At 34.3% G+C, this 26,679-nt stretch overlaps 2 protein-coding genes and 1 pseudogene across 3 annotated transcripts; 1 reads left to right on the top strand and 2 right to left on the bottom strand.

Annotated features, from left to right (window-relative positions):
- Positions 1-1,674: 1,674 nt before the first annotated feature.
- On the bottom strand, positions 1,675-13,468 carry LOC121247700 (GDSL esterase/lipase APG-like). Of its 2 annotated transcripts, XM_041146109.1 has the most exons (6): positions 13,158-13,468; positions 12,950-13,080; positions 12,625-12,858; positions 12,257-12,512; positions 11,917-12,147; positions 1,675-1,696 (listed from the first exon to the last, which is right to left on the bottom strand). In XM_041146109.1, exons 1-5 carry the CDS (start codon positions 13,420-13,422, stop codon positions 11,954-11,956), a joined length of 1,080 nt encoding a protein of 359 aa, XP_041002043.1. In that variant the 5' UTR covers positions 13,423-13,468; the 3' UTR covers positions 1,675-1,696; positions 11,917-11,953. The 2 variants fall into 2 exon arrangements, with proteins under 2 accessions (XP_041002043.1, XP_041002042.1); XM_041146108.1 differs by lacking the exon at positions 1,675-1,696 and having other exon boundaries at positions 11,869-12,147.
- Positions 5,521-10,748, top strand: LOC121247698 (ATP-dependent 6-phosphofructokinase 6-like). Its single transcript, XM_041146106.1, has 13 exons — positions 5,521-5,838; positions 6,567-6,613; positions 6,705-6,744; positions 6,913-6,975; positions 7,065-7,202; positions 7,540-7,698; positions 7,811-7,864; positions 8,179-8,247; positions 8,396-8,525; positions 8,892-9,157; positions 9,556-9,604; positions 9,711-9,865; positions 10,148-10,748. The coding sequence occupies exons 1-13, from the start codon at positions 5,587-5,589 to the stop codon at positions 10,403-10,405; spliced, it is 1,680 nt and encodes a 559-aa protein (XP_041002040.1). The 5' UTR covers positions 5,521-5,586; the 3' UTR covers positions 10,406-10,748.
- Positions 13,469-18,144: 4,676 nt separating the features above from the next.
- Positions 18,145-25,346, bottom strand: LOC121244404 (annotated as a pseudogene).
- Between the last annotated feature and the right edge of the window lie 1,333 nt (positions 25,347-26,679).

Here is a 26,679-nt window from a genome sequence, read left to right as displayed (position 1 = left end):
ACGAATTTAGTGTTAAAAATGATAAATGAAATAATAGAGATGATAGGTAAATTTTTCAATCCAAAATACAAACAGACAGAGCAGGAGATGTCAAATTACGTCTCAACTCATCATTATAATTTTTTTAAATTTTAATATAAAATATAATAAATAATTTAATTTTTTTAAATTCTAAAATATTAATATTATTAAAAAATAATATTTTAACAAAATTTTTTCATCTCAACTCAATTAACTCATTTCAACATCTAAATACAAATGCAGCCTTAGAGACCATTCTGCAACCTTAATCTCGAGTTTTGATCCTCAAATCTAGAGGAAATTTATCCATTAATGCCATAGATGAAAAGCATACATAGAGAGGAGATTTATTAGGTGTTAGCTGCATGGTCTGACAGATTACAAGGATCGCACTGCAGCATAAGGAATTCAAATGGCTTTAGCGAGGAACTGAGAATCACTTTCATGGATAAATTAATGCCTCGCCATTCTTCATTTTCGTGTCCTACTGTTGATAGTGGAGACGAGCAAGGTGACATTTGAAGAGCCCAAGAAAAAAAGGGGAGGAAAAGCTATCGTCCATTGATTGTTCGAATGCGATGATATTCTGATAAGATGTGATGGCTAATTTATATCACTTACTTTGCTTTTTTTGATGTGGTATCACAATATAATATCACGTAACTTATTAAAAAAAAGTACAACTATACAGCAGTTATTGTAACAGTACACATTACACACCGCTCCCTTTTTTTTTTTTTTTTGATGCAAAACGTGCCTCTCTATTGCCTCGGACGCCTCTGGCTCTCAGCAAAGCACAGCAACCATCTCCACCGCTCCTCAATGGCTCTGCTACTCCAACTTCACCGCAAACCTCTCCATCATCAACCACGCCGTTTCTAACCTGCCAGGAACACACTCAGGGGAGGAAGAAGAAGAATACGGCAAACTACAAGAGAAACAACCCGAATCTAAGCCCCCTTGCCTTCCTACGAGTATCTCGAATCTTCCCCCGAGTTTGACTGTGACAGAAGAAAGGGAAGCCAGAACAAGGAGAAGAAGAAGAAGAAGCGGAAGAAGAAGAGGTCCAAAGAGAGAGGAGGAGGACTGGACGATTAACATGCCAGAAAGCCCGATGTTCGAGCCTGGGCGAGATCCGATACCAATCCTTCCAAAGATTATTACTTCGATTCACGCGGGGATCCCGATAATTTGGCTTTCGGCGGTCTTTACAAGTACTCTTCCCCGGCTTTTTTGCAGATTTCAGTAGAATTTGCAGGTTTCAGTGTTTGTGTTTAGCTTTTCGGTATTTGATTTGTTTTCCCTACTTCAAGACATAAATGTTAATTTATATCCTACCAGAATGCATTGCAATGTAAGCAGCATCCTGTAGCAAATTATAATTCTGTGGTCCTAGTAAAAAAATCCACAGGTTAATTTCTTAAATTTCTGCAATGTAAATTCAAAAGCGCCAAAGGAAGTTTCAGTAATAAAGATTTGTTCGTATGTTCATCGACCAATCTCAATTAATCTCAACTTATCGTTATACTGTTTTTAAATTTTAGTACAAAATATAATAAATAATTCAATTTTTTCAAATCTCAAAATAATAATAATATTAAAAAATAATATTATAATAATATTTTATCATCTCAACTCAACTCAATTCAACTCATTTCAACATTCAAACACAATCTTAATTTTGTCAGATACTCTGGTGGTTTTGAATGGCCCACCGTGACGTTATTATTTTAGAAGGTAAAGTTCACAAACTGGCTGCTTATAATGAATAGATATTGCTCGCTGCAAACCTTCAAAGCTATCTGGGCCTGATTTTCAAATTTCGTACCGATGGAACCAGGGAGAGGATGCCGGCGGAGGGGGGGGGGGGGGGGGGGGGGGGGGGGGGGGGGGGATGGCAGAGAGCTCTGTTGGGCATTTCAAATGGGTGAAATCTGAGAGGTAACGTACTTTTTATTGCAAGGATAAATTGGTCATTTTTGTTAGGCCAATGTAATCCGGCTGCTCCCAAAACAGTAGCTGCTCTAGAGATTTTTTCTTAAAAAAATTAAAAATACAAACATAAATCTGTAGAGAAAATCTAGAATAAAGTATGTTTAGAAACTAAATCAAATACAACTCATCTTAACTCATTATTATAATTTTTTAAAATTTTAACACAAAATATAATAAACAATTCAATTTTTTCAAATCTTAAAATAATAATAATAATATTAAAAAATAATATTCTGACAATATTTTATTATCTTAACTCAACTCAATTCAATTTAATTTAACATTCAAATGCAGCCTTAATATTTTCCTTTTGTATTTTCCAGCACCATTTTGCTTTCAATATATATATTTTAATAAGATACGTGGCATCACACTATGGTGCGATATCAAAAGACAAAGTGATCAGTAGTATAAATTATGAGACATAATATCATCATTCTTATTATCAGACAACTATTACAAAAAAAAATGATTTCTACAGTTTTATGGCGTAGAAGTTTAGTGTGCTCCGTTTGAAAAGGAAAAATGATACGTATACAATTATTTTTTACAATCTTTAGACAACATTATTTTAAATGAGAAATATTTTTATAAAATAATTTATAAAAATAACATTATTTTATATAAATATCATCAATTTAAAAAATAATTATAAAAAAGATTGTAGTGTATCATTACTCTTTAAAAACAGTAGATAAATCCAAGACATGATAGTGGATCTTTTTCTCAAATAGAATGCGCAAGAATAATCTATGACTATATATAATAATATTATGGCTACGCTTGATTTAAAATAATAATAATAATAATAATAATAATTTGCTCATTTACATAGACTGCAATTGTCTTTTTATAGCCTATTCAAATCGTGTGTGACACTGTGAGCCATAATAATAATAATAATAATAATAATAATAATAATAGGAGCATATGTCATACAGTCATAGAAGACTTTGTCACTAGTTTGTTTTATGTGCAATGGGAAATATTCATGCTTTTTTCTGATATATTTTTTAATTATTTACTTGTGCAAGTTGACCTTTCTACTATGCGAGCGGACTATAGCAATGCCATCAGCATCAATATTACCTCATTAGGAGCTAATTATGCAATAGAAAAAAAGTAAATCATTGTTCGTCATATATTTTAATAATGCATGCAATGTATGCGTGCGATGAGATCATTTCACTTTGTGTCAGAAGCTGTATTTAATTAAAATCACAGCATGCATGAACATGACCTCAGATGATGAACGGAGACATATTGATTGTATGGAGTCGCAAATAAGCTAACAATGTTGAAGGTAACATTTATTTAAGATATGCAATTTAAATGCAACTTTCTACTAGTAATAGTTTAATAATATATATATATATATATATATATATAATTCCATATCCATTTCGCAGGAGACTGTTGGATTTTATATGAAGACAAATAAGAGTTGATAGACAAATTTAACATAGTGGTTCCAATGTCCATCCTTTTACCAAAGTCCATGTACCTCTCTTCAACTTTGTCCAACACTACGTAAATTTATTAGGTGAACTTTTAATGTATTGACATTTTGGTTTCTTAATTTCAACATTATTTATGAGCTTTATTTTTTCTGATAGAGTTGAATGATATGGTTATATATAAAGGAAAATGCTATTTTACCGCTCCACTATCACCGCCCTAATTGCCCTACAAATACGTCGTTAAGTTTTTAAAAAAAACCAAACTCATTTCTGGATAGAAAAAAAGTCAAAAGAGAAACACAACAGATGACCGACCAACCACAATTCTCTCTCTCTCTTACTCACTCACTTTCTCACTCTCTTTCTCTCTATTTGTAACACGACAAAAGGACTTTCAATGACTGGTGCAAATGCTCGAAGACGAAGAGAACAGTACTAACGAACGGAATGCTTGGCAACATAGGGAGGGAGGCGATAGGAGGAGCCAAGAGGGAACAAGATTTTTTCTTGAAAATGAGTTTGGCGACTTGAGGAAACGGAGGGAGGCAAGCAGAGTCTCTAGCTAGATTTTTTTTTTAAAAAAAAAATAAGCCATGTGGCATCCCACATCAAGCGGGTACGCCAAGCAATAACACTCAGGCGGCCCACTAGTAGGGCTCATATTTAAATATATCATGTGAGTCTTATATGTTGTTTGTATAGTATTTTTGGGCGGAATAAACCATAAACTAGGTACAAATATTTTAATGATTTGATGTTGTGTCTCTCTCTCTTTGTATTTGACCGTTTGATTCGGCCACTAAATTGAAGAGGATGTCAATGAATAATCATGTACGTAACCTTTCATTGGGTGGTACATACGAAATCGAAATGTAGGACCAGAAGACGTTGGTTTAATACAAAAGTTATTTTTGGCAAGAGAGGATGATGCGTTCAATATGTCACCCAGCTCATATATACAATAAATATTCTAATACGGTGGTTAATGGACGGTTCATGTATACATCATGAAGATATAAAAATAAAGAGTCACACACTTCACTTTTTTTTTTTTAAATCACACACTTAACTACTTAAGCAAACTATTATATTCATCAATCTATCGTTATATTAATTACTCATTATACTTTCAACCATTAAGATCATACCCTTTACCCAAAAAAAAAAAAAAAATAAAAAACATTAAGATCTTATCACATATTTAGTATATATCTTACCTGAGCATGATTAAAAAGGATTGACATTGAGGAGGTTTGAAGGATATCAACGATTCATGAAAGAATAAATTAATATTAGATATAGTTTTAGATTGTACAAATTCTGTGCATTTTATTCAAATAAAATAGAGTTAATTACCATTAAAAAAATATTTTTTATGTAAAAAATGTTACAAGGAAGCCTTATACTACACACATCCATCTAACCAACATATGATTTATTATTTTTGCTCGTTATTCTATTTAAATATACACATATTTAAGTATTAAGATAAAATGATAAAAATGATAAATCACATGTTGATTAAGTGAAAGTGTGTGGTGTAAGACTTTTATATAGAATTTCTCTTTTTATATGTCCACTTTTTTTAAAACGAGTGATCGAAACTTACACATCCTAAAATTATATAAATAATTTTTTTAAAAAATAAATAAATAACAAGAATTAAAGAAAAAATATCGTGCATGGCATCAATTTTTATAGAGTAATGTTACTCATCATTTCAAGTTTCATCATCTTATGATATGACATTAAATGATTTGAGACTATTTATTATATTTTATTTGTAAACTTATTATTTAATGCCATGTTATGAGATAATAAGAAAATAATAATAAAATAGATGAAAAATAAATTTTTCTATTTTTATGCCTAATAATGGAACAACTGCCATTTGGAAAATATAATAAATATTTCTCAGAAAAAAAAAATAAGTAGTGGGAGAAGACCCCTGGGCCTATGAGTTGGAAACTAGGGGTGACGTAATCGTCCTTTAATAAATATGCTAAAAGTCCACTAACTGCCACCGCGCCAGGTAACCGATCGACGTTCCTACAAATATGGTCGTTGGGTTCAAAGTCCCCTGCTCACACTCGCAGTTCCATCGGGCTCCATGGACTCTCGTCACTCTACCATCTCTAGCTCCGTTTCCATTTCTACTCCAAGGTTCCGGTGCTTCGACCCCACAAACACTCACTCTCCCTCCCCCAATCACATCCCCCGATACTTCTCCGTCCTCTCTCCCACTTCCAGGAATGCCTCCATGGAGAACTTGGTCAATTCCGAGCCCAAAATCGTCACCGGCCCCTCTGGTTACGTTCTTGAGGATGTTCCGCACTTGACGGATTACATACCTGACCTCCCAGTAACTCTCTCTCTCTCTCTCTCTCAGGGTGTTTGGTTGTTGAGAAAAACATGTGATTATCTTTTTGGTTGCAGAGAAAACATATAGAAGTAAATGAAAAGAGATTCATGATTTTTCTCAAACAGTTTATAACTTTGACTTGCTCTATGTATGCGTGTTTTTCATAAGGGCGCGTTTCGTTGCAGAGAGAACCAACTGAATGAGAAGGAAAGGGAACTGACAAGCTTTACGTACTATTGCTTGTTTATTTTCTTAAAACGAAAAAGACTCAACGCCGTAGAGTAAATTAAATTAGCATCTAATAGTAGTTTAAGCGGATCCATTTTTTTTTTTCTCGTGAAAAAAGGTCAATCACTAAAAAGGGAATTCAGCTAGTTTTTCTTATCTTTTTTTGTTTTAATGTGTAGAAAGTATATGTCCTGAGAAAATAAATCTGGTACATGTTCGTTTTAACGACAGAGTGAACATAAGTCCCAAGGGCCAGAAACATAGAGAACGAAGCAATTAAGGAAAGAAGCTTTAGTGCTTGCAAATAGTAGTGTAAAACTGTTGACTTTCATAAAATAGCGTTCTTTTTCAAAGACTAGTACTTTATAAAAGATTGTGACTTTGAGATCAACACAAAGTCGGACCTTGTAAACACTGAGATTGCTTGTAATAAGCGTGCCTGAAGAGGAAGGGTCTTTATGTGACAAACAGCTTACTCTTCATGAAATGTCATCATGCAGACATATTCGAATCCATTACAAGTCAATCCTGCATACTCGGTTGTGAAGTAAGTTTATGCCTTTTTTTTTTTTTGGCTGTTTGCGGCTTTTGTATATACAAATTCCATGATTCATTAAAGCTGTCTTTTGGTTGATCAGGCAGTATTTTGTTAATATGGATGATACTGTTGCTCAAAAGGTAATGATCTCCACTGGGTTTTCTTTCAGATCGAACTATTATTTTGCTAGTAACTTTCTTACTTTTTTTCCCCCTATCAAAATTGGATTTCTTGATCTGAGTTGTTGTAGTTTAAAGGCTTTGCTGAAATGTTAGGGTGCAATTTTCTAATTTGTTTCCTATGTATAGATTGTTGTCGAGAAGAATAGTCCAAGAGGGATACATTTTCGCCGTGCCGGACCTCGTCAAAAGGTTTTTGACTTTTACTTTCTTTTTTCACTGATTTTTTTTTTTATTATGTCCATGTTATTCAGAGTAATGGCTCATTGAAAATTTCTCAGGTGTATTTCGAACCAGAGGAAGTCTATGCATGTATTGTAACATGCGGTGGTCTATGTCCTGGTCTAAATACAGTGATTAGGGAAATAGTTTGTGGCTTATACCACATGTATGGTGTCCACAAGGTTCTTGGGATAGAGGTGAGCAAATGCATCTGTTATTTCATTCAAACCCATTTTAGGGCTGCATTCGGGTCTTAGGAAGTACAAAGAAAAGGAAAGTAGAATGTGCGAGGAAAAGAAAATTAGAATGACAAAGATGCTTGAAATGTTTTCATTGGCATTCTTTCTTATTTTCCTTTCCTTCCTCTCAAACTTTCAGACCTCCATAAAGAGACTGACACTTTGATCTCGTTGCTCAACTCTGGTTTTGGTTCTTGTTTTATTCATAATAATGTTTGACACGGATTCCAAATTTGATGTTAAAAGAATACATGGTCAAATCATATCAACTAAAGAGGTCTCTTTGTACATATAGGGGGGATACAGAGGTTTCTATGCCCGAAATACAATTCCTTTGACACCAAAGGTGGTGAATGACATCCATAAACGGGGTGGCACAATCCTTGGGACATCACGAGGGGGCCATGATACCTCTAAAATTGTTGACAGCATTCAGGACCGAGGCATTAATCAGGTTCACTAGCCTGCCATTTTCCTTCATAATTCCTACATTGGTGCATCTGCTTTTGCAAACAACTCCTCCCATTTGTGGGCTTGGAACTTATTACAATTTCATGTTGTGTCAGGTATATATAATTGGAGGAGATGGAACTCAGAAAGGGGCTTCCGTAATTTTTGAGGTAATGCAGTTTATGTGGCACTGATGCTGATCTGCGATGCTCTAGACTGAAGGATTTTTAATGGCCTGTGTCTCGAGAGTGATGGGATTACGAGATTTTTTTTCTTTTTTGCAGAGATGATTTCACAATGAGCTAGAAACGTGAATTTTGAAAGCATTGAGTTCTGATCCTATATAGATATCTTGTCAACTATCTTATAACATTATTATCAAACTGAAAATGATATATTCAATAAAATATAATTAAAATTTAGTTATTTAGCTAAGATATACAAATAAATTGGTGAGTAATTCATAGGTCACTGTACAATGCAGGAAATTAGAAGGCGTGGCCTTAAAGTTGCAGTAGCAGGAATACCCAAGACGATTGATAATGACATTCCGGTACTCTTCAAGCCATACTCAATTACTGGAATCTGGCAGACACATAATTGAACCACATTACTCTATCACACAGATACCCCTCTCCTGATGCAAACTTTGATTTGATACTGAAAAGGTCATATTGGATCTTCTGCTCGTTCTCGTTCAGGTTATGGACAAGTCATTCGGTTTTGACACTGCTGTTGAAGAGGCTCAACGAGCTATTAATGCAGCCCATATTGAATCAGAAAGCATTGAGAATGGTATCGGTCTTGTCAAGTTAATGGGCCGGCACAGTGGTAGGCTTCATAACTCTAATAGGTATTTTAACACAAAAGAGATGTGACACCACAAAATTTTTGGGTAGAACTTGAACAGGTGCTTTCAGTTCTACCTTCATTCGCTTTTCTCCTTGGTCTTCTTTACTTTTATCTAATCCCAAAGGTCCCTTGAATGATCATCATTGTTCAATCTAAGGTGCTGAATAGGACATGTCCATCTAATATCAAACAACCATGTCAATTAATATTCTCATTCAGGGCCTTGTATCTTTTTGAGGCCTTTCTCTTGCATCAATTCTTAGTCAACTTGGCCAATTATAAATAAAAACAATGTTTCTTGAACCAGCTTCACCTAGTTGTTGTATCTGAGATATTCTCATGCAGGATTTATAGCAATGTATGCAACTCTAGCTAGCCGAGATGTGGACTGTTGCTTGATTCCAGAGTCTCCCTTTTATCTTGAAGGAGCTGGTGGGCTATTAGAATACATTGAGAAAAGACTGAAAGAAAATGGGCACATGGTTATAGTAATAGCTGAAGGTGCAGGACAGGAGTTTTTTTCTGAAAGCATGCGAACCACAGACCAGCAGGATGCTTCTGGAAATAAGCGACTGCCAGATGTGGGTCTGTGGATATCGCAGAAGATTAAGGTATAGATGCTAGGATGTATTATCTCGCTTTGGTGTTAAATGTTTTGTTTGCCATGCCTTGTAATTTTGAGATGTATAGTGACTAGCTCTATCACAAGGCTTTGAAACTTGGCCTTCATTATGCTTTGGACATTATGCCAGTTGCATAAAGTAATTTCGACTGCTTAACGTACGTCCCCTTTTCAGTTTGACAAATAGAAATGACCAGATTGCATTTGGAAGCATTTAGGAATTGTTAGCCCCTATACAACATTACTAAGCTCCATTTATTTGATTAGAGGAACATCATTTGGCGGTTTGAAAGTGTTTTTTCCCCAGAGAAAAACTGTCAATTTCTACAGACTAGATTGCAGCATGAAGTTCTTCCATATTAATCACATATCTTTGTGTTGCTCTAGGATCATTTCTCGAAAACTAAGAAGATGGCCATAAATCTCAAATACATAGGTCAGTTTATTGAAATTTTTATCAGTCAAACTATTTGTTCATTCTTCGATTTGTCCTACCATCTGCCGGAAATGACGTGACGAGATTTTGTTTGCTCATCTTGCAGATCCCACTTACATGATCCGTGCTGTTCCAAGCAATGCATCTGATAATGTGTACTGCACCCTCCTTGCGCACAGTGTCATTCATGGTGCAATGGCAGGTTATACGGGCTTCACAGTTGGTCAGGTTAACGGGAGACATGCTTACATACCATTCTACGTAAGTTCCTTCATGGTTTGAAAAGAAAGAGGGAAATAACGTTCTTTATCATGAATTTTGTATTTTCAATCTCACCAGTTCATATGGCATATTTTGAGTGGCATTTCAATTAAGTGATTCACATAAAAGGCCGCTTAATTGTGCCACATCAACTATTATAACTAAAGATGCTAAATTCATGATGAAGAGTAGCATTACTCAAAGAAAAGACAATTTCATTTCTTTTATTCATGTTTAGCTGCGTGCATGGAGCCGTATGTTGAATGCATCTTGTACGTGCAGCGGGTGATTGAGAAACAGAACAAGGTTGTGATAACTGACAGGATGTGGGCAAGGCTACTGGCTTCAACTAATCAACCCAGCTTCTTGGACCATAAATATGTACTCGGGGATGAGAAAGAGGAAGCACCACAAAACCAACCAATAAATGGGAATAACTATTTACAAGCAACAACTACTACTCTTGGGGGCCCCAATGATGTCGCAGAGGATAAGAAACGGCAAGAAACACCTATCCCGTCAATAAATGGGAATGAATGAGACTGAGAGCAAGCATTTAGCAGCAGCAACGGCTTTGCAAAGTAACTAGCAGAACATGTCAATTCGAGCAGCTGCTTATTTGGAGTTTTGTATGTTTTTCTGGGGTATCCCTCTTCCCTCTCTCCTTTTTCCTTTAATTTTGGGCTGCATGTTGATTGTAGTTCTACCTAGTGCACCCTATGCTCAGGGGTGATTCGTAAGGTTTTAGTGTGGAATTATCCTACTATAGATGGGGCTATATATGTGTGCTTGTTCACGCAATACTTTCATAAAGGATCACTGTATATTTTCTGAACAATGGTCATCCTATGTTTAAATCATGCATGAGATGCTTCATTTCTCTGGCAACAAGCTTCTTTGGTTTATTTAAATTATGTCAAAACGAATTTCGTTTTTATAGAGGACGTGAAATCTCATCAAGAACGGGACTCATGTTCCGACTATTCTGATGCACCCTAGATCAGTAACAACACTATATGCTATCACGGCATTTACTGATATCCCCTTCTCCCATTACTTTCTAGGGAAGATTTCCAATCACAAAAAACTATTTCACAAACTGACATGCGTTAGATATGGTAAGTTGAATTGTAAAACTTTCTCTATTATGTGATTCTCTTTGTGGACTATGTTTCTCATCCATAATATCTCTCCCTTTCTACCAATCAGTAACTAGTGAAAAGGAAAAGATCTCACATATCCTCTCATATTCCTGTCTAAATTAATATTTATGTGAATTTTTTTCAGGCATAATTAAATATTCAAAATAGTAACCAGGTGCTAGTGACATTGACTAGTCAGGTCTTCTCCCCAGTTTTTAATCGAAAAGCATCTTATTTTTCACTCTTGGTTTTTTTAAAATTGCTTCATTATCACTTAGAGCATATGCTACGCTTTGATATTTTTTAGACCTCTGAGGGCTAGTTTCGGCAGTTTGATCAACTACTATTTATTATTTTATTATTATTTAATTTTTTTTTATTACTATTTATAAAATATCTGAATCACCTCCCTACCCAAATACAATCTAAGTCGCAGGAACCAGCACCACATTTATCCTAAAAAATAGAAGAAAAAAAATAATCCAGGACCACATTTTGAACGAAGTATTCTTATGCGAAATAGAACATTCAGATCTCTTTCGACCATGTGCTTGCTTTGTTTGTTGTGGGGGACATAATGAGTTGTTGAGACCAGAAAGTGAAGCGTCATTGCCTCGATTTGCACCATAGCAAAATATAATGACAAATGATCTTTTTAATTTTAGTGTGTTAAGTTCTGTGAATTCCTTTTAAAAAATATGAGTAAATCTAGAATGTGATACACAAAAAAAAAATGTGACATTTATTTCCATTAGATAATTCTTTATTTGATGACTCTTAATTTATTATTCAATAGTGATAAATATGTTATATCTTATATAATAAAATAAAAATGAGATGATAGTATGATATATACTATTACTCAAATTTAATTATTTATATTTTATTTTAACAAACACAATCTTAGATTTAGAGAGAGGAAAAACAACGAAACCACATATCATCGTCAGAAGAGGGCGATGCCTTGGACAATCATTGCATCAGCAATAACCTGATTAGCAGCCTCAGATGGATGGACGTTATCCCAAAACACATATTGAGTCGCATTAGAACAAGTTCCTGGTGACTTCGGATTGCACAAGGCCGATGTTGTCTCTAATGTTCCCTTTCCACAGCAGCTTCTCCTTGTTTCCACAAAACCTGCAAAAACATAAGAGCAGAAGTTGATTACCATTTATTCCTTGAAGTATTCCATGTATTTATCCACCATCCAGACTCTTCCAAATCGGTTGAAGAACATGATCCTTACCATATTTTGAAGGGGATCGAACAAGATCATAGATAGGCGTAAAAATGTCAAAGACCACAATTTTCAGACCAGGAAGTTGCTTTTGGAGATTTGCTGCAGAGGAGTTCATCTTCTTATTGAATCCTTGAGCAGCGGTATTGATAGTAGAGACGCATCCCTTCTCATTAAATTTGAATAAGTTGAATGCAAAAGGAAAGCAACCCAATGGAGGGAGTGAAGTCACACCAAGTTTCCTGGCTCCCAGGCCATACAGTTCCTGTTTTTCATCAGAGCATGCAGCCAGCTCCCTTTAGCAACTAAATATATGTCTGCAGTTATTTTTTTTAGTTTGTCCAGAACTTGAAATTTCAGTAACAACAATGATGTACCTTCACAAATTTTGAGAATGAGCCAACAAGAAATGAGGAATACTCATCTGGAGTATGAGTTTTTCTGACTGAAGGATTGATGTAGTAATTCTGGAGAAAGTCTCCACTACCCGCACTCAAAATATATATTGCATCCTTGAGGATGGCTGCTGCTTGCTTACTACCAGCCACCTTTGTTAACCTAGTCTTGTATTCTTTGAAGTATTCCAGCTGCTGAGACAACGTGATTGCATGCTGCCACAAGAGTTCACTTGTTTCAATAAATCATAACCTTATAACCAAGGGCTTAGATACAAAATGAGTGGCATAACATGAAATTGTTTACATGAAGGATTGTTGGTTTCTCATCGTAACCCGCGGCAGCTGAAGCAAAGTTTGCTCCAATTAGAAGGTTCTTCCCTGATGCCTGTGGGCTAAGATATGCTGGAGGATAAGTCTTAAAGCCCAGAGCTTCAGCTGCAAAAGGGCCGTTAATTTAAATTAGACAATCTGATCCATGTGTAGGCATTTTAGCATTGATGCTTTGTACTCACCAGTTATATCAGTGGTTAGTTTACCATTGCAAAACCTCCCTGTAGGCTGATGATTGACAAAGTCCCTCCCATATGGAGGGTAATTAGCCTTGAAAAAAGTACGGAGATTGTTATTGTTGCCCACGTCTACAGCAGAGTCCCCGAATGTTATGATTGCTGGTACAATCTGTGTTGATTCTTGACCATTTCCGAATCCTAACAACGCATATGATAACATCAAAAGCAGTACTTTTTTGGAATAGATAGTCATCTTCTGCGTCGGCATTGGTATAAGACAGTCTTTCAGCTGGGAATAGACCTTATAAGGAGTACCAAATAGTTAACAACCCAGTTCAAGCTGGCCATGAAGGGAGAAACAAGATGGAAGTTGAGAAGACATATTAAATGAGTCATGTCTTCTCAAATTAAATGAGAAGTTAAAGCAGCATTGAAATTAGCTTACAGTTTTTGTCGTATATGTGACCTGACTCCCAAATTTCCGTAGAAATTATGTTGATTGTGCGTGTGTTTTGAGATTTTTCTTGTTGCTCACACGGTGAAGAGATAAAAGGATTGTGAATTTACGTTTATTAAGAGCACTAGCCATTATGAAGTCTAAAGATTGGTTAGAATTTTAATTTTTAACTATAATATCAATTTTTAATTAGATGAATTTATATTAGACTAATTATTATAAAATTAAAATAATAATATAATATAATATTTTTTATTTTTTTAAATTTTTTTTTATAAATACAATTTATATATTTATTAAATTTTTATATTTTATAGAAATAATGTATCTACTTTATCAATTAATAAAAATAATGTACATGTCATGTATGTTTTATCATTCAAAGAGAGAGGAAAGTGATGAAATAATTAAATATTACTTTTTATTGTGAATAGTAGCTAGTCATGTTTAAAGAGGGCTTAAGATTTACTATTTATCAAGTCTTAAGTTTTGAATCATTAGTTAGTTCAATGTGGAGATTTTTTCTTCTATCTAATTAAAATTTAGACTTGTATTGACATTTAACTAGTCGATTATCAATGCTTTAATGGCTAAACGTATGGTGTGGTAGTTGGGTGTCGGCTTTATTGGCGTGCGAGTTATTGCGATGGTTGCAGAGCCAGCCTGCTTGGTTTTGATCACATCGACATCCATGGAAGGGATGATCTGATTTACAGCATATTTAAATGAAAGATCGATGGAAAATCAAGAAATATTGGTAACATCGAGCATCTATAACGATCCCAGTAATTTTGATCAAAGAGTTCAGAATCTGGAACTAATTATGCAGATAACAACTTAGCCACACCAGTGATTTGAAGAACTTTAAAGAAGAGATTAATAAAGTCATTAGTGATGTGGGGATTCAAAAGGGGATGTGTCCTTTCAATTGTTGTTCATAAGTACTTAGGATTTGAGTCTCCAACCATGGTGGGTGGAGGGATGGGCCAGTCATGCGTCCTTCCTTGTACATTGGAGACTAATGTTCATTGTACTGCATTGAGCATTCTTTTACCAAAGTTGGAAAAATCTCAGTTTCAGGTGACATGTTCATGTTTTGGATGAAAAGCACATTTCAATCCAAGTGGTTTCATATTTGAATCTTGAGGAGGCCTATACATTTAGTCAGAAATTTAATGATGGACAGGATAGAAATGGACCAAATGGTTATGAACTTCTCTGTTCTTATCCATTGGTTGGTAATGGGGGGTTGGTTCAATGACATAAATTCAGTCCCCTGCCCTGGGGTTCCAAGAAATAAAATGTTTAATAAATAGTCGCCATCAGCCCATCACCGTCCCATTGCCGTTCAGCTTTTCTTAAAGAGAGAGATGTGTATTAGTATATGCATGGTTGGTTCTATTTGAAATTGAATCATTAGGCTAAACAATAAATTCGAAATATTTCTAATTATTACAGATACATTGAGTTACATTGAAAAGTATTACAAGCGTTAAAGCAATAAATTGATTTTTCAAATAAATGAGTTTATTACAACACAAAATGATATAGTTTTAGTGAAGGAATTTGTATTGGAATATTATAAAATGTTATGTTTTTTTTTTTTTTCGTCTTTCTTTTAACATTGCATTCTAAAGTCCTTACATTATGCAATATTTAAATAACATTATTTAATTTGTAAGGTTTAAATTTTAAAATTTATCTCTTAATTCAAATTATGTCACGTGCATATATGGTATATAGTAGAGACATTAGAATATAATTATTCTTTTAACAATATGGAGGCGGCTCTCTTCATTTTTAATAATAACTTTATACAATGGAGCCCTCTCTCTCTCTCTCACATGCTCTTTAATTTTTACGTTTGTTTTCACAAATTTTTTTAACTCATTTCACTTTATTTTACTTAATCTAATCATTATAAATTTTTCAAATTGTCACACAAAATAAATAAATAATTTAATTTTTTAAATATTAAAATAAAAATAATATTAAAAATATATATTTTAATAATATTTTATTCAACTTTTAATTTTAATTCTAAATTATCTCATCTCATCTGTAAAAATAAACTAAACTTTAAAAGACGGTCTCTTAAATTGTAAAAGATTGAAAAAAGGGAAATGCTTTTCCCGCATAAGAAGTTTACCGATTGCATTTTCTAATTTTTATTTATTTATTTTTACTTAATTGTTGAATTTATATTTATATTGTTTTAAAAAAAATATTTCATGAATTGAAAAAAAATGTTTGAAGAAAAAAAAGAAAAAAGACAAAAAAATATTTACCTATTCGGTGGTTGGTTTTGGTGGACTCTATGTGGAAGTAGTACCGTCCTTGAAAAATAAATAGTGATAGGCTTACTACTCTATTGCTATCCATCTATTATTCAAGTATATTTCAATTTTTTTTATTTTTTTAAAGTTTTTTTAATATCCTTAATTATTAAGAAAAATTAAAAAATATATAATTTTACTGATATTTACTTCTTTAATTATTAAATAAAATAAAACTAAAAAAAATCAAATACAATTAGAATAGTAGATAGATAATAATTTTATCATTATTCTTTAAAAAAAGTCTAGCAAGGGAATAAATTCACGCACTCAATGGCTTCGTTTGGATACTAAACTCATCGTTACAATTTTTTCAAATCTCAACATAAAATATAATAAATAATTTAATTTTTTTAAATTTTAAAATAATAATAATATTAAAAAATAATATTTTAATAATATTTTATCATCTCAATTCAACTTAACTCAAATCGATATCTAAACTAGACCATCTTTCACCTGCTTCCTTTTCCAAAGCATAAAAATGAAACTTTTTACATTTTAAATGAATTCCTTATGTCACGTTGACTTTCTGAAAACAAAAATGCTAGAGGGACTGAATATTGGGTCTCGATTGGCTATTGATAAATTTTTTTATTTATATTTTTTTACTTAATAATTAAGAAAATATTTTTTTATTAATGTTGTGATTTTTTAAAAAAAAAATTTAAAAATATAAAAAAATAAATGAATTTTTTTTTTCGTTATTCTCGAAAAAGGTCTCGTGCTAGCACTGCTCTTCGGAAAAACTTGTGGGCAATAATACATTTTTAATTACTTTATAATTTATTTTACAATCTATTCTTCAGGGAAACTAGTTTCGCATAAATACTTTCCATTTTAAAGAGTTGTAAAATGGTGGTAGTTTATTATTTTTTAATAATGATATATCTACTACTTTTTTTTTTTTTTTTACAACTAATTAGACAATAAATGAATGGGTTATGGAATCACTAGCATCCAGTTATAAAACAAAAGTTAGTTAATATCTTTTATGTAACATGAAGAGTACATTATTAAAATTATTAATGTAAATATGATTTTTAATAACTTAATAAAAGATTAATGATACATGTACAAATATTTTTATAATTTTTTATACAACTATATTTTAAATTAATGATATTTTTGTAAAACAAAATTAATTTTGTAAGTTATTTTATACAAATATTCTTCATTTAAAATATGATTTTGTAAAGAGTTGTAAAAAGATATGTATGTGTATCATTTTTCTTAATAAGAATATGTCGTTGCTTGAATTATGTAAATATGAAATAATTCATAGGAAGTGCTATAACTATAAAAAAATATCATAAAAATAAATATACAAAATGATATTATTTTATATGATATTTTAAATTTATTTTATAATAAAAATAATTTTATAATATATTTATTTGTAAATTTAATTTAGTAAATAAAACATTTCTGTTAATTATTTTGATTGGCAGGAATTTGCTCATGCCATGTCACCTCACCTTTCCTCTTGTCCGACCCATCGGTTTCCTTAGGCTCGAGGTGGTCCATCATTATTTATGGACATGTGACCTCTGCAATGTTTGCACAGTTCATAGAGTAAAGCGATACACGACAACCCTTTTCACTATTTTCTTTACAAATTTTAAAATAAGAATATTTATATAAAATGATGATATTTTTATAAAAATATCCCTTCAAATAATATTGTATATAAAAAACTGTAAAATAAATTTATGTTTCGCAAAGGTCCAAACGTAACAATGGTTTTGGCGAAGGAATCGCGACGTGGAAAATATGAAATTACTATTTATCTCAAAAGTTTAAGCTAATAAAAAAAGGTAGATTTTATTATTTATTTTATATATTAACATTCTATCTCATGTATGGGTCAGACTCTCATTTAATAGGTAGTTCAACACGTAAATATTTAATTAAATGGGATAAAGTATAGAGTCAGGATTAAAACTCAAGATTGATATTCTGATACCATGTAAAATCATCACTTATCATAAAACTTTAAGCTGATGAAAAAAGATAAATTTAATTATTTATTTTATATCTTAACAGAAAGTAGGTAGCGTCTCTTAGAAAATGGTTCTAGATGATCATTTATATTGATTTGATGTATTATTCTATGCGTATTGTAGAATTGGTCGTTTGATTCAAGTTTGTACCAATCCACAGAATTATTGTTGTTTATATGTCCACTAGACAGCTGTAGAAATTCATAACAACACATCCATTACCAATTAAAACAGAGATGCAAACATGAGACAAGGAGATTGCTTTTCAAATAGACTAAAAACTCTCCACCATATATAGGTTGTTTCGTAACTACCTAGCAAGGGCAGCAATGTCTGATTCAAGGTCAACAGGGATTGCTTCTAGTGAAATTCCTGAAGTCCTGCCCTCGGTATTGAACCTTTGACTTCTTCCATGAGCCATCACAAGATCCAAACATTCCTTTAGTTCTATCAATACCTGACTCATGTCTGGTCTTTGGATTGCAGTTGGCAATGTGCAGGACATGGCTATCTCCACAGCTTTCCAGGCAGAATTAGTGTTAAATTCTCCTTCTAACCTTGGGTCAGCAATGTTTTGAATATCCCCCCTTTCTATCATAGGAATAACCCAGTCAAGTATGAGTATCTTCCATAGAGCCTCTTATTATTGCCGGGCGACCAGAGATCAACTCAAACAAAATTATCCCAAAGCTATAGACGTCACTTTTTTTATTGACTTTTCCTGTTGCATGAGATCTGTACATGAAACACAAGTGACTGTATAAATACAAGAAGCTCATAGCTTGAATTAATGATGCTAGTTGTTAGTTCTACTATACATCCTTGCCGCCTTTAGTAAGATTATGTGATTGCATGAATTTTAAGTAATAGCTGTTTGCATCCTGGTGCTTTGTGCAGCTATCATGGTGAAGAAAGTGAGCTGTTCATCCAAATTCTAATAGGGTGTACTTCGGAAAATATTGGTATTTCAAAAGCATATTGATTCAAGTCGTAAATTGTATAGATTTTGGATGTAATTGAGAACTTGGAAGTCAGTGTTACAATCCTAAAGGGCAGAGTGTTTAGTAGTGGAAACTTTTTAAGATAACAAGCTTGGTGTGTTGCATGTACCTTTAGAACAACTGTAAATAATACAAATTACATTCTAAGTAATAAAAGAAGCAATTTGAATCAGTAGGTCCAAACCCTTACCGAGGATCGAGGTATCCAAATGTGCCAGCTGGGCGAGTTGTTACATGAGAGTCATTGTCAGTTGAGAATGCTCTAGAAAGCCCAAAATCAGCTATCTTGGCTTGCATGTGATCATTTAATAAAATGTTGGAAGGTTTCAAATCTCTGTGGATTATAGATGGCTTGCAACCATTATGTAGATACTCCAGCCCTGCAACTCAGCCAATAAACCACTGTTAACTTATTCAGGCAAAAACAACAAACTGAAATGCAAAGATATTGAAGATTAATAATCATGTAGTCGGTATAGAAAAAAAATTCATGTAGTTGATTTGTTTGCAAACCATGTGCTGCATCCACTGCAATGTGAAGTCTCTTATTCCAACTTAAGATGTTTGCATTTGTCCCTGCAACCAAAATATATGTTGGGTTTTTATTGAAAACAACCATGCTTTTGGAATAATCTTGCAAGAATAATAATTTTTGTGGTTTTCATCAACCATATACATCCTAATCCTATTTGTCTCAATTGGCAATAAAAGCCATGGTAAAATTTGGTCAAACTTAGGCTGGCCAGTAGGTACCCCATCCTTACCCCTTTTGTTTGATTTAATTGGTCTGGTGTCTTGGCTGGAGAGAGAGAGAGAGAGATGATGATGATGATGAAATTCCTAAAAAAAATCAGCAGCCAAGACATTGTAAATACCTGATAAATGCTGGAGCAGATTGCCATTAGCCATGTACTCATATATGAGTGCTTTGTTTCCACCCTCATCACAGTATCCAACGAGAGAAACCAAGTTTTGATGATGAACTATTGTTAGGAGTTGTACCTACAGTTTGAAATGGCACTCCATTCTTAGTTGGATGAAATTATAGTTTTTGTAACTTTCAAGTAACTGAAGAGACTGGATGCAGTATTAAATCTGACCTCTGCTTGAAATTCCTTGTACCCTTGGTTTGATGAAGGACGGAGAAACTTAACTGCAACTTTAGTGTCTTCTTCCAGCGTGCCAAGGTACACATTTCCAAACCCACCTCCTCCAATAATTGTTTTGAAGTCATTAGTTATACTCACAACTTCAGAATAACTATATTGCCGACTCTTCGTTTTGATGTTGGATTTGGCAACCATACCTACAGAAAAGTGACAATAAGAACAAAAACATGCACAAATCTACCTAAAATATACGAGGTTTGCATTGGGATTGCTCAAACCTATTTCATCTCACACCATATCATTACACCTCACTCCCTTCTATTATTAGGATCAAATCATATGCAATGATTACCTGTTACCAATCTCCAGATAGGTTTGTCCGTTATAGTTTGTCACGGAATAGTTTTGAACGCCCCTAATTATGCAAGTCTCATATTAGGTGAGTGAATTATGATAGGGTTGCAGGAATGCCAATTCCCACATTGGTTTTTTACTACATGGAACTTTGCTTGTATAAATGATTCTAAGGAGCTCTAATTGTAACCTTGACTAGTCTTTTTGGAGCACAAGTACAAATGTGATTAACACTTTCCTTTGGTTGTTACAATGGGTGTCCAACTTCTCCTAGTAACATTGTGTAGTGCAAACTGGACTAATTGGAAATTTAAGGAGATTGTAACCCCTGTAATGGTTAAGTTCAACAATGGGAAAATAAAGTTTTGATAGAATTGTATGGGTCAAATCCGACATTTGTTCTTTATTATGTGGAACAGAACTTCCTAAATGATTTCAATGGGTCTCAGTTATAATATTGATAGTCATTACTCCTGTGCTGAAAGTTGGATTACATGCTTGCCTAATTTTTCAAGATATGTTGCCTATCTGTTTAAGGTCAACATGGGCTTAAGATGGCATGAAGTGGTCTCTTTTTGAATTGCATGAACTGAAGATTTTCAAAATAGGTGCTTTTACAAAACAACAAGAGAGTGAGATGACAAGGTTGTGGAGAGAAGGCCATAATTAGATTCTCAATCTATAGAACGTTATGGAGACAATGATTATTAATCTCAATCCTGACAAGGATCTGTTTCTTTGAAGGCATAAAACCATGTATGGCCTTGCTAAGAACTTGATGGATATAAGTCAGTTTTTTTAACCAGTTGTATAATTTCCTTTCATGAACGTACGTGTGCTTGGTCACAATGACCTCTGGTGAGAAACCAGTTAGCGTTAGCTTTATTTAATTCAATTTCTATTATTTGTTCCTAGATTCTAGAGGCTTCAGTGTATCACAGGAAAAATAATCGAGAACTACATCTCTGGTAAACAAGCTCACCTCTATGTATACGCTTTCAAGATGGTCTTTTTCTTGATCTTGGGTTGAGAAGCTATAACAACCGGAACCTAGGTTCCGGCCTTTTTTTATTGTATTTTATTTCTTGCATTGCAACGTTTGTTTTGGGGCGTTTGATGAGATCTCCCACCCCCTCCTTTAATGTTTTTATTTTTAGTTAACGCTGCAAGAAAATAACTCACCTCTATGAATTGTAATGACAATCACAGAAGTAGAAAATTAAAAAAGGACTACCTCCTTGTCTTTTCCTTCTATATATAGCCAGAGCACTAAAGATGAGCAGAAGGACCAACACTGCTGCTATAGATGATGCAACAAGTGGAATAACAAAGTCCTTTTTCTTCCTCCTCTTGCATGAAGCTGGCGGACAAAGGTCTGGATTTTCATCGAGCCTTGCACAATGAGAATCAAGGTAAGAGTCGGGGTAAGTCAGTTATTAACTATGGATGATGCTGCCATCTCCAGTAAGAACTTTTTTTTTTATTATTATTAGTAGATGCAATCAGATTTATATAGCAATGAACAAAGAACGTTTGCTTTCTGTAGTATTTGCCATGTGCAGCTAGCAGTTGTAAAGGCGCAAAGTACCTCAGCATCAATTTCCCATCCCTAGACTTCTCCAGAAGCGCCTCAGGAACTATACCTGTGAGATTATTTCCTCTTAAATCACTGCAAAGATAGTGTTCAGTAAATCACCGGAATTTCTTCCCAGAAAGTCATGTTGGCAATATTTAGATCAAATCTCAGCAACTTACAGGGTGCTTAAATTTGGCAATTGTGCCAAAAGTTCAGGTAGTGGACCAGTTAAGTCATTATATGACAAGTCCCTGAAACAGAGGGGTGGCAACATTTTGGATGAATTGTTGTATCCATAGATGATAAGCTAAACTATAATTTTCTGTTCTTGACAATTTCATACAGTTGCATGGTTTGCATATAAGTATAAACTTCACAAGTAAAAGTTCCTCCCTATCGAATTCCACAAATACTCGATCCAAGCATTAACACCTTCAGCAATTTAGGAATTCATCTACCAATTGGTAATCTCATGCAGGCCGGTGGTTTTCTTGTGCCTGCTGGTGTCTAGCTTTCTAGTCTGTCGTAGCTGAATGCTAAATATCAATCACAATTCAAATTAAGACTCACAAGGACTGCATCGCTTGGAGACTGGAGAATGAAGCTGATATCTCTCCGGTCAAATTGCTTGAGCTCAAGTTCCCGTATGTAATTTTGAAAAAAGGAAGAGTTATTGCCATTTTTTTGAAAAATAAGTTTCAAAACTTGCAAAATTATTTTCATGCAATCAATCAGTTGGCCCCCATTTGCATGATAAGTTCAGTTGAATATAGGAAAGCGTTACAGACATTTCTTTTTTTTTTTTCCATTGCAAATAAAAGGAGTCTTTTTCACAGAGCCATTTCCTAGCTGGACACATCATATTATCATATCAGCTAATATGAAAGTTGATGCCCCCAGAGTGGAGGATTTTCTTTCCCTTTGGGTGAAAATTGCTTGAAATCACATAGCATGCCTCAGACAAGTTTTGATGTTTCGGAAACACGCTTACAGTGAGATGATCCTTGGCGGGTTGTCGTTACTGCAGTTCAATCCATCCCATGAGTATTTACTTGGTGCACATGGATCGCCTTGCCAGTTTCTAGTCATTCTGTACAGTTTCTTGATTTCTATGATGGCTTCAACTAATGTTTAACGTCAAACAGGAATTAGAAGAAGAGAACTCAAAAGGAAAGACGGAAGGGAGAAACTTGAAATATAAATGCAGCATGAAAGGCTTATCTAATTGGCAGAGAACCAACGAAGAGAAGAAAACATACCATCTTCTGCGGCAGTTGGTTGTTTTGGTTGCTTTATTAATGCAAAAGTCTCGAAGCCGTTGAGGATTGGAGGGAGCTGAGTTCCCTCGGCCGCATTTATTGAAAAGTTAAGTCCCATTCCTCTAATTGGCAGAGAAGTTCGGGCTATGGTTTGTGGGTTTAGATAATCAAGTTTAACAGATTCTGTCAGGTTTGTCTCAGCGTTTAAGTTGATAGTCAATTCCCTCTGCTGACCTAGTTCAAGCTTCTCAATCTCGACAAAATGAAAGTAAACAGAACATTTAGAATTTGAGCACTGTTCCCTTGTCTCATCATCTGGGGAGTAGCTCAAGGGAATGCTCGCGTTCTGTGTTTTGGCAGCGGTCATCAACACTGCATTTGGTATTTTATAGGCATTATCACTGCTATGGGTGTAATTGCTCGCATTGGTTTCAATTTGAATCCAATCCTTCGATGAAAAAGGCCACCAGAAGCGATCATAGACATCTTCAGGATACCTAATTGGGTTGGAAGAATTTAGTTTCAGATTTGGTCAGAAGAACCAAACAAGCAAGGAATAAGAAATGAAAAAATTCTTCTCATCAGTAATTATTCACTACCTCACACCCCACATCTTATGAAAAATACTCTCACACCTTATGAAAAATATTCCTACACCCCAAAAAAAAAAAAAAGTTATATATATGAGATGTGAAAATAAATAGTGATTGTTGCATAGAATTCTCACTATGCATCAATCACTCGTAAGAAAAGTAACGTTGATTTGTTTGTGAATTTTGTCATTCTCAATCACTGACTACTGCATTTCAAGTGGTCTCGACGGTCAATCATTTAAAATGTTCCTAACTTGAGTGGAGACTATAATAAAACTGAAGGCAAAATGAACAACATTTTCCAACTGATCAGGATAGTAGGCTGACTTACCTCATCATTGGTCCACTTCCGCCGACATCATATCGTCTAATGCTTGCAAGTGCCTCCCCGCTTTCGGTTCGATAAATGGAATTCTCCAAACGCCGCAGTTCCAAAGCAGAAATGAAGGGTACCCCACGGCCAATGTTCACAAGACAGACATCTATGAAATCCGTCGTGGGAACATGAATAATCCCACGAGTCAAAGGCTGGTCAGTTAAATTCACCGTTATCCATTTATTAACACCAAGATGTAGGTCAAATGTTGGGGACTGATTTTTTCCATCATAATTCCCGTATAAGAATCTAGCTCTGATTATGTAGGGGTTGTTTTTGGCTTGATCCGGTCTCAGGGTGTAACAATTCCTCTTTCCTCGAGGGAAACTTCTCAGGGTTTTTAGCAGCTGTTCAGAATTTCCAGACACAGTCGCAGTTATTCCGGTATCTATAAATTCTTTATCTGAGACATAAGTAATGCCATTTTCAATTGAATCTTCAGTGCTGCCACAGTCGATGCTGATGAAGCCTTGAACATTGTCAAAAAATGAAAGCAGGGAGAATTAGATATATACACACACACACACACACACACACACATATATATATAAGCCATGAATATGACAATCAGACTGGCGCAATAAATCTAGGAGAGAACTCTCTCTCTCTCTCTCCATTTAGACGGAAAACTGATGCGAAAAAAAAAAAAGAAAGAGCAAAGCTCTGAAAAGCAACCGGTCTAGATTACAAATGTGATATTAGAACCCAAAAAATAACAATCCCCATGTCTCGCTTCCATTGCATGCAACAAGTTCTTAGCAAGTTAGCTTGCAAAAATAAATAAATAAATTAAAATAAAAAAGAAAGAAAGAAGTAGGTTCACAAAGCTGTCAAGATTAATAATCTATATATGTACTTCTAGTACCTGGGATTTCGGCAAGTTTTCTTCCAGCATGCTGATTGTCTTTTGCATGATCTAGTTTTGAGTTGCCCAGAATGGCAATCGCTAGAACAAAGAAAATTAGCCACGCTTTCAAAACCAAAACCGAGTCCGTTGCACCATCCATGTTGGTTTTTCTTACCGAGGAGCATCAAGGTTTCCCCATGAATTTCTTTGCCTCTTCCCTTCACTCTCATGTACGAATTAAACAAGCTTATAACGTTATTTCTGTGGCAAAAAAACCTGAGTAGACAATAGCATTTGGTTCAAATGCAGGTTATTTAGCGTAATTAAGGAGCTAGCTAGCTAGCCAGGCGCAGGAGGTTGACGTACGGATGTTGATACCAAACCTTGACTTTGGGTTGTTCTCATATTAGAAAAATAAAATAAAAGACTCCCCATAGTTTGACTTTCAAAATTTCGTGATAACATGTTTGAATCTTATTTTATTATTATAATATTTAAAATTTTTATATATAATATAATAAATAATTTAACTTTTTTAAATTTTAATTCAATTTTTTTAAAATCTCAAAATAATAATAATATTAAAAAATAATATTTTAATAATATTTTATTTAACTTGTCACTTTCATTTAAAATTATTTAATATCATCCCACAAACCGACCTTAATATTAATAGCTTAATTAAACATCCCCAAAGAAGAAGGATGTGATACGCGCCACATCATTATTGGATTACATATTGTCCATTCAATTAAGCATGCTATTTTATATACGCGCCATGTGACATGGCGGCTGGGAGAAGAACATACGGGAACTAAAAGTGAAGTGTTTGTGTTGTGAGGAAGCCCTAAGTGTAAGAAGTTGTCGTGGGCTGAATAAGACTGGGTTGAGTATTGGGCCGTGCGAGTGAGAGGCTGGATCATCAAGTGAAGAAGCAACCTGGGCCGTGGGCTGTCTAAGGGCCCAACATCTATCTTATTTTATATTTGAGTTTAATCCAGTATTGTAAGAGTCATGAGCTCATTTAGAGTAAGGACTTCTTAGTAATTTACTATTTCTAGTATATTAACATGTACTGGGTTAATGGGGAGAATCATCTGAAATATTTTTCAGTTATACTTTATTGGAGGTGCTTTCCCTCAAAGAAAGCGTGGCTCTCTGTTCATCTATCCATCCTATTGAGTAAATACAGTTATATGTATTCATCGCTATCAATCTACTCTCTATTTTAGTCTTCATTCTTACACACCACATAAAGCTTTTCGCGGCGATTTGATTCATATACGCGCCACATATGCATGAAGAGAAGCATAGAACTCCTCTGAACCCAATCTTGCAAGGAAATCTGTAGGAGAATTTCCTTGTTATACACATGCTGAATGATGAATGTCATGTCCTGTAGCATAAGAAGCAAATCATCCCATTAATCTTCAAGGTACTAAACTGGGCACGTAGTTCTTTTGAGCCAGTTCACCACCGTGCTAGAATAAAATTCTATCTCCACCTGTAACAAAACCAGCTGACGAAGATGCCTCACCCCATGAAACAGAGCCATGAACTCTGCCACATTACGGGAGCAGTGACCAATAAAATCAGAAAGTTTTAAAATTCAAC

The sequence above is a fragment of the Juglans microcarpa x Juglans regia genome, chromosome 1S, assembly GCF_004785595.1.
Source record: "Juglans microcarpa x Juglans regia isolate MS1-56 chromosome 1S, Jm3101_v1.0, whole genome shotgun sequence".
NCBI lineage: Eukaryota > Viridiplantae > Streptophyta > Magnoliopsida > Fagales > Juglandaceae > Juglans > Juglans microcarpa x Juglans regia.
This window is presented reverse-complemented; position numbering and strand designations above follow the sequence as displayed.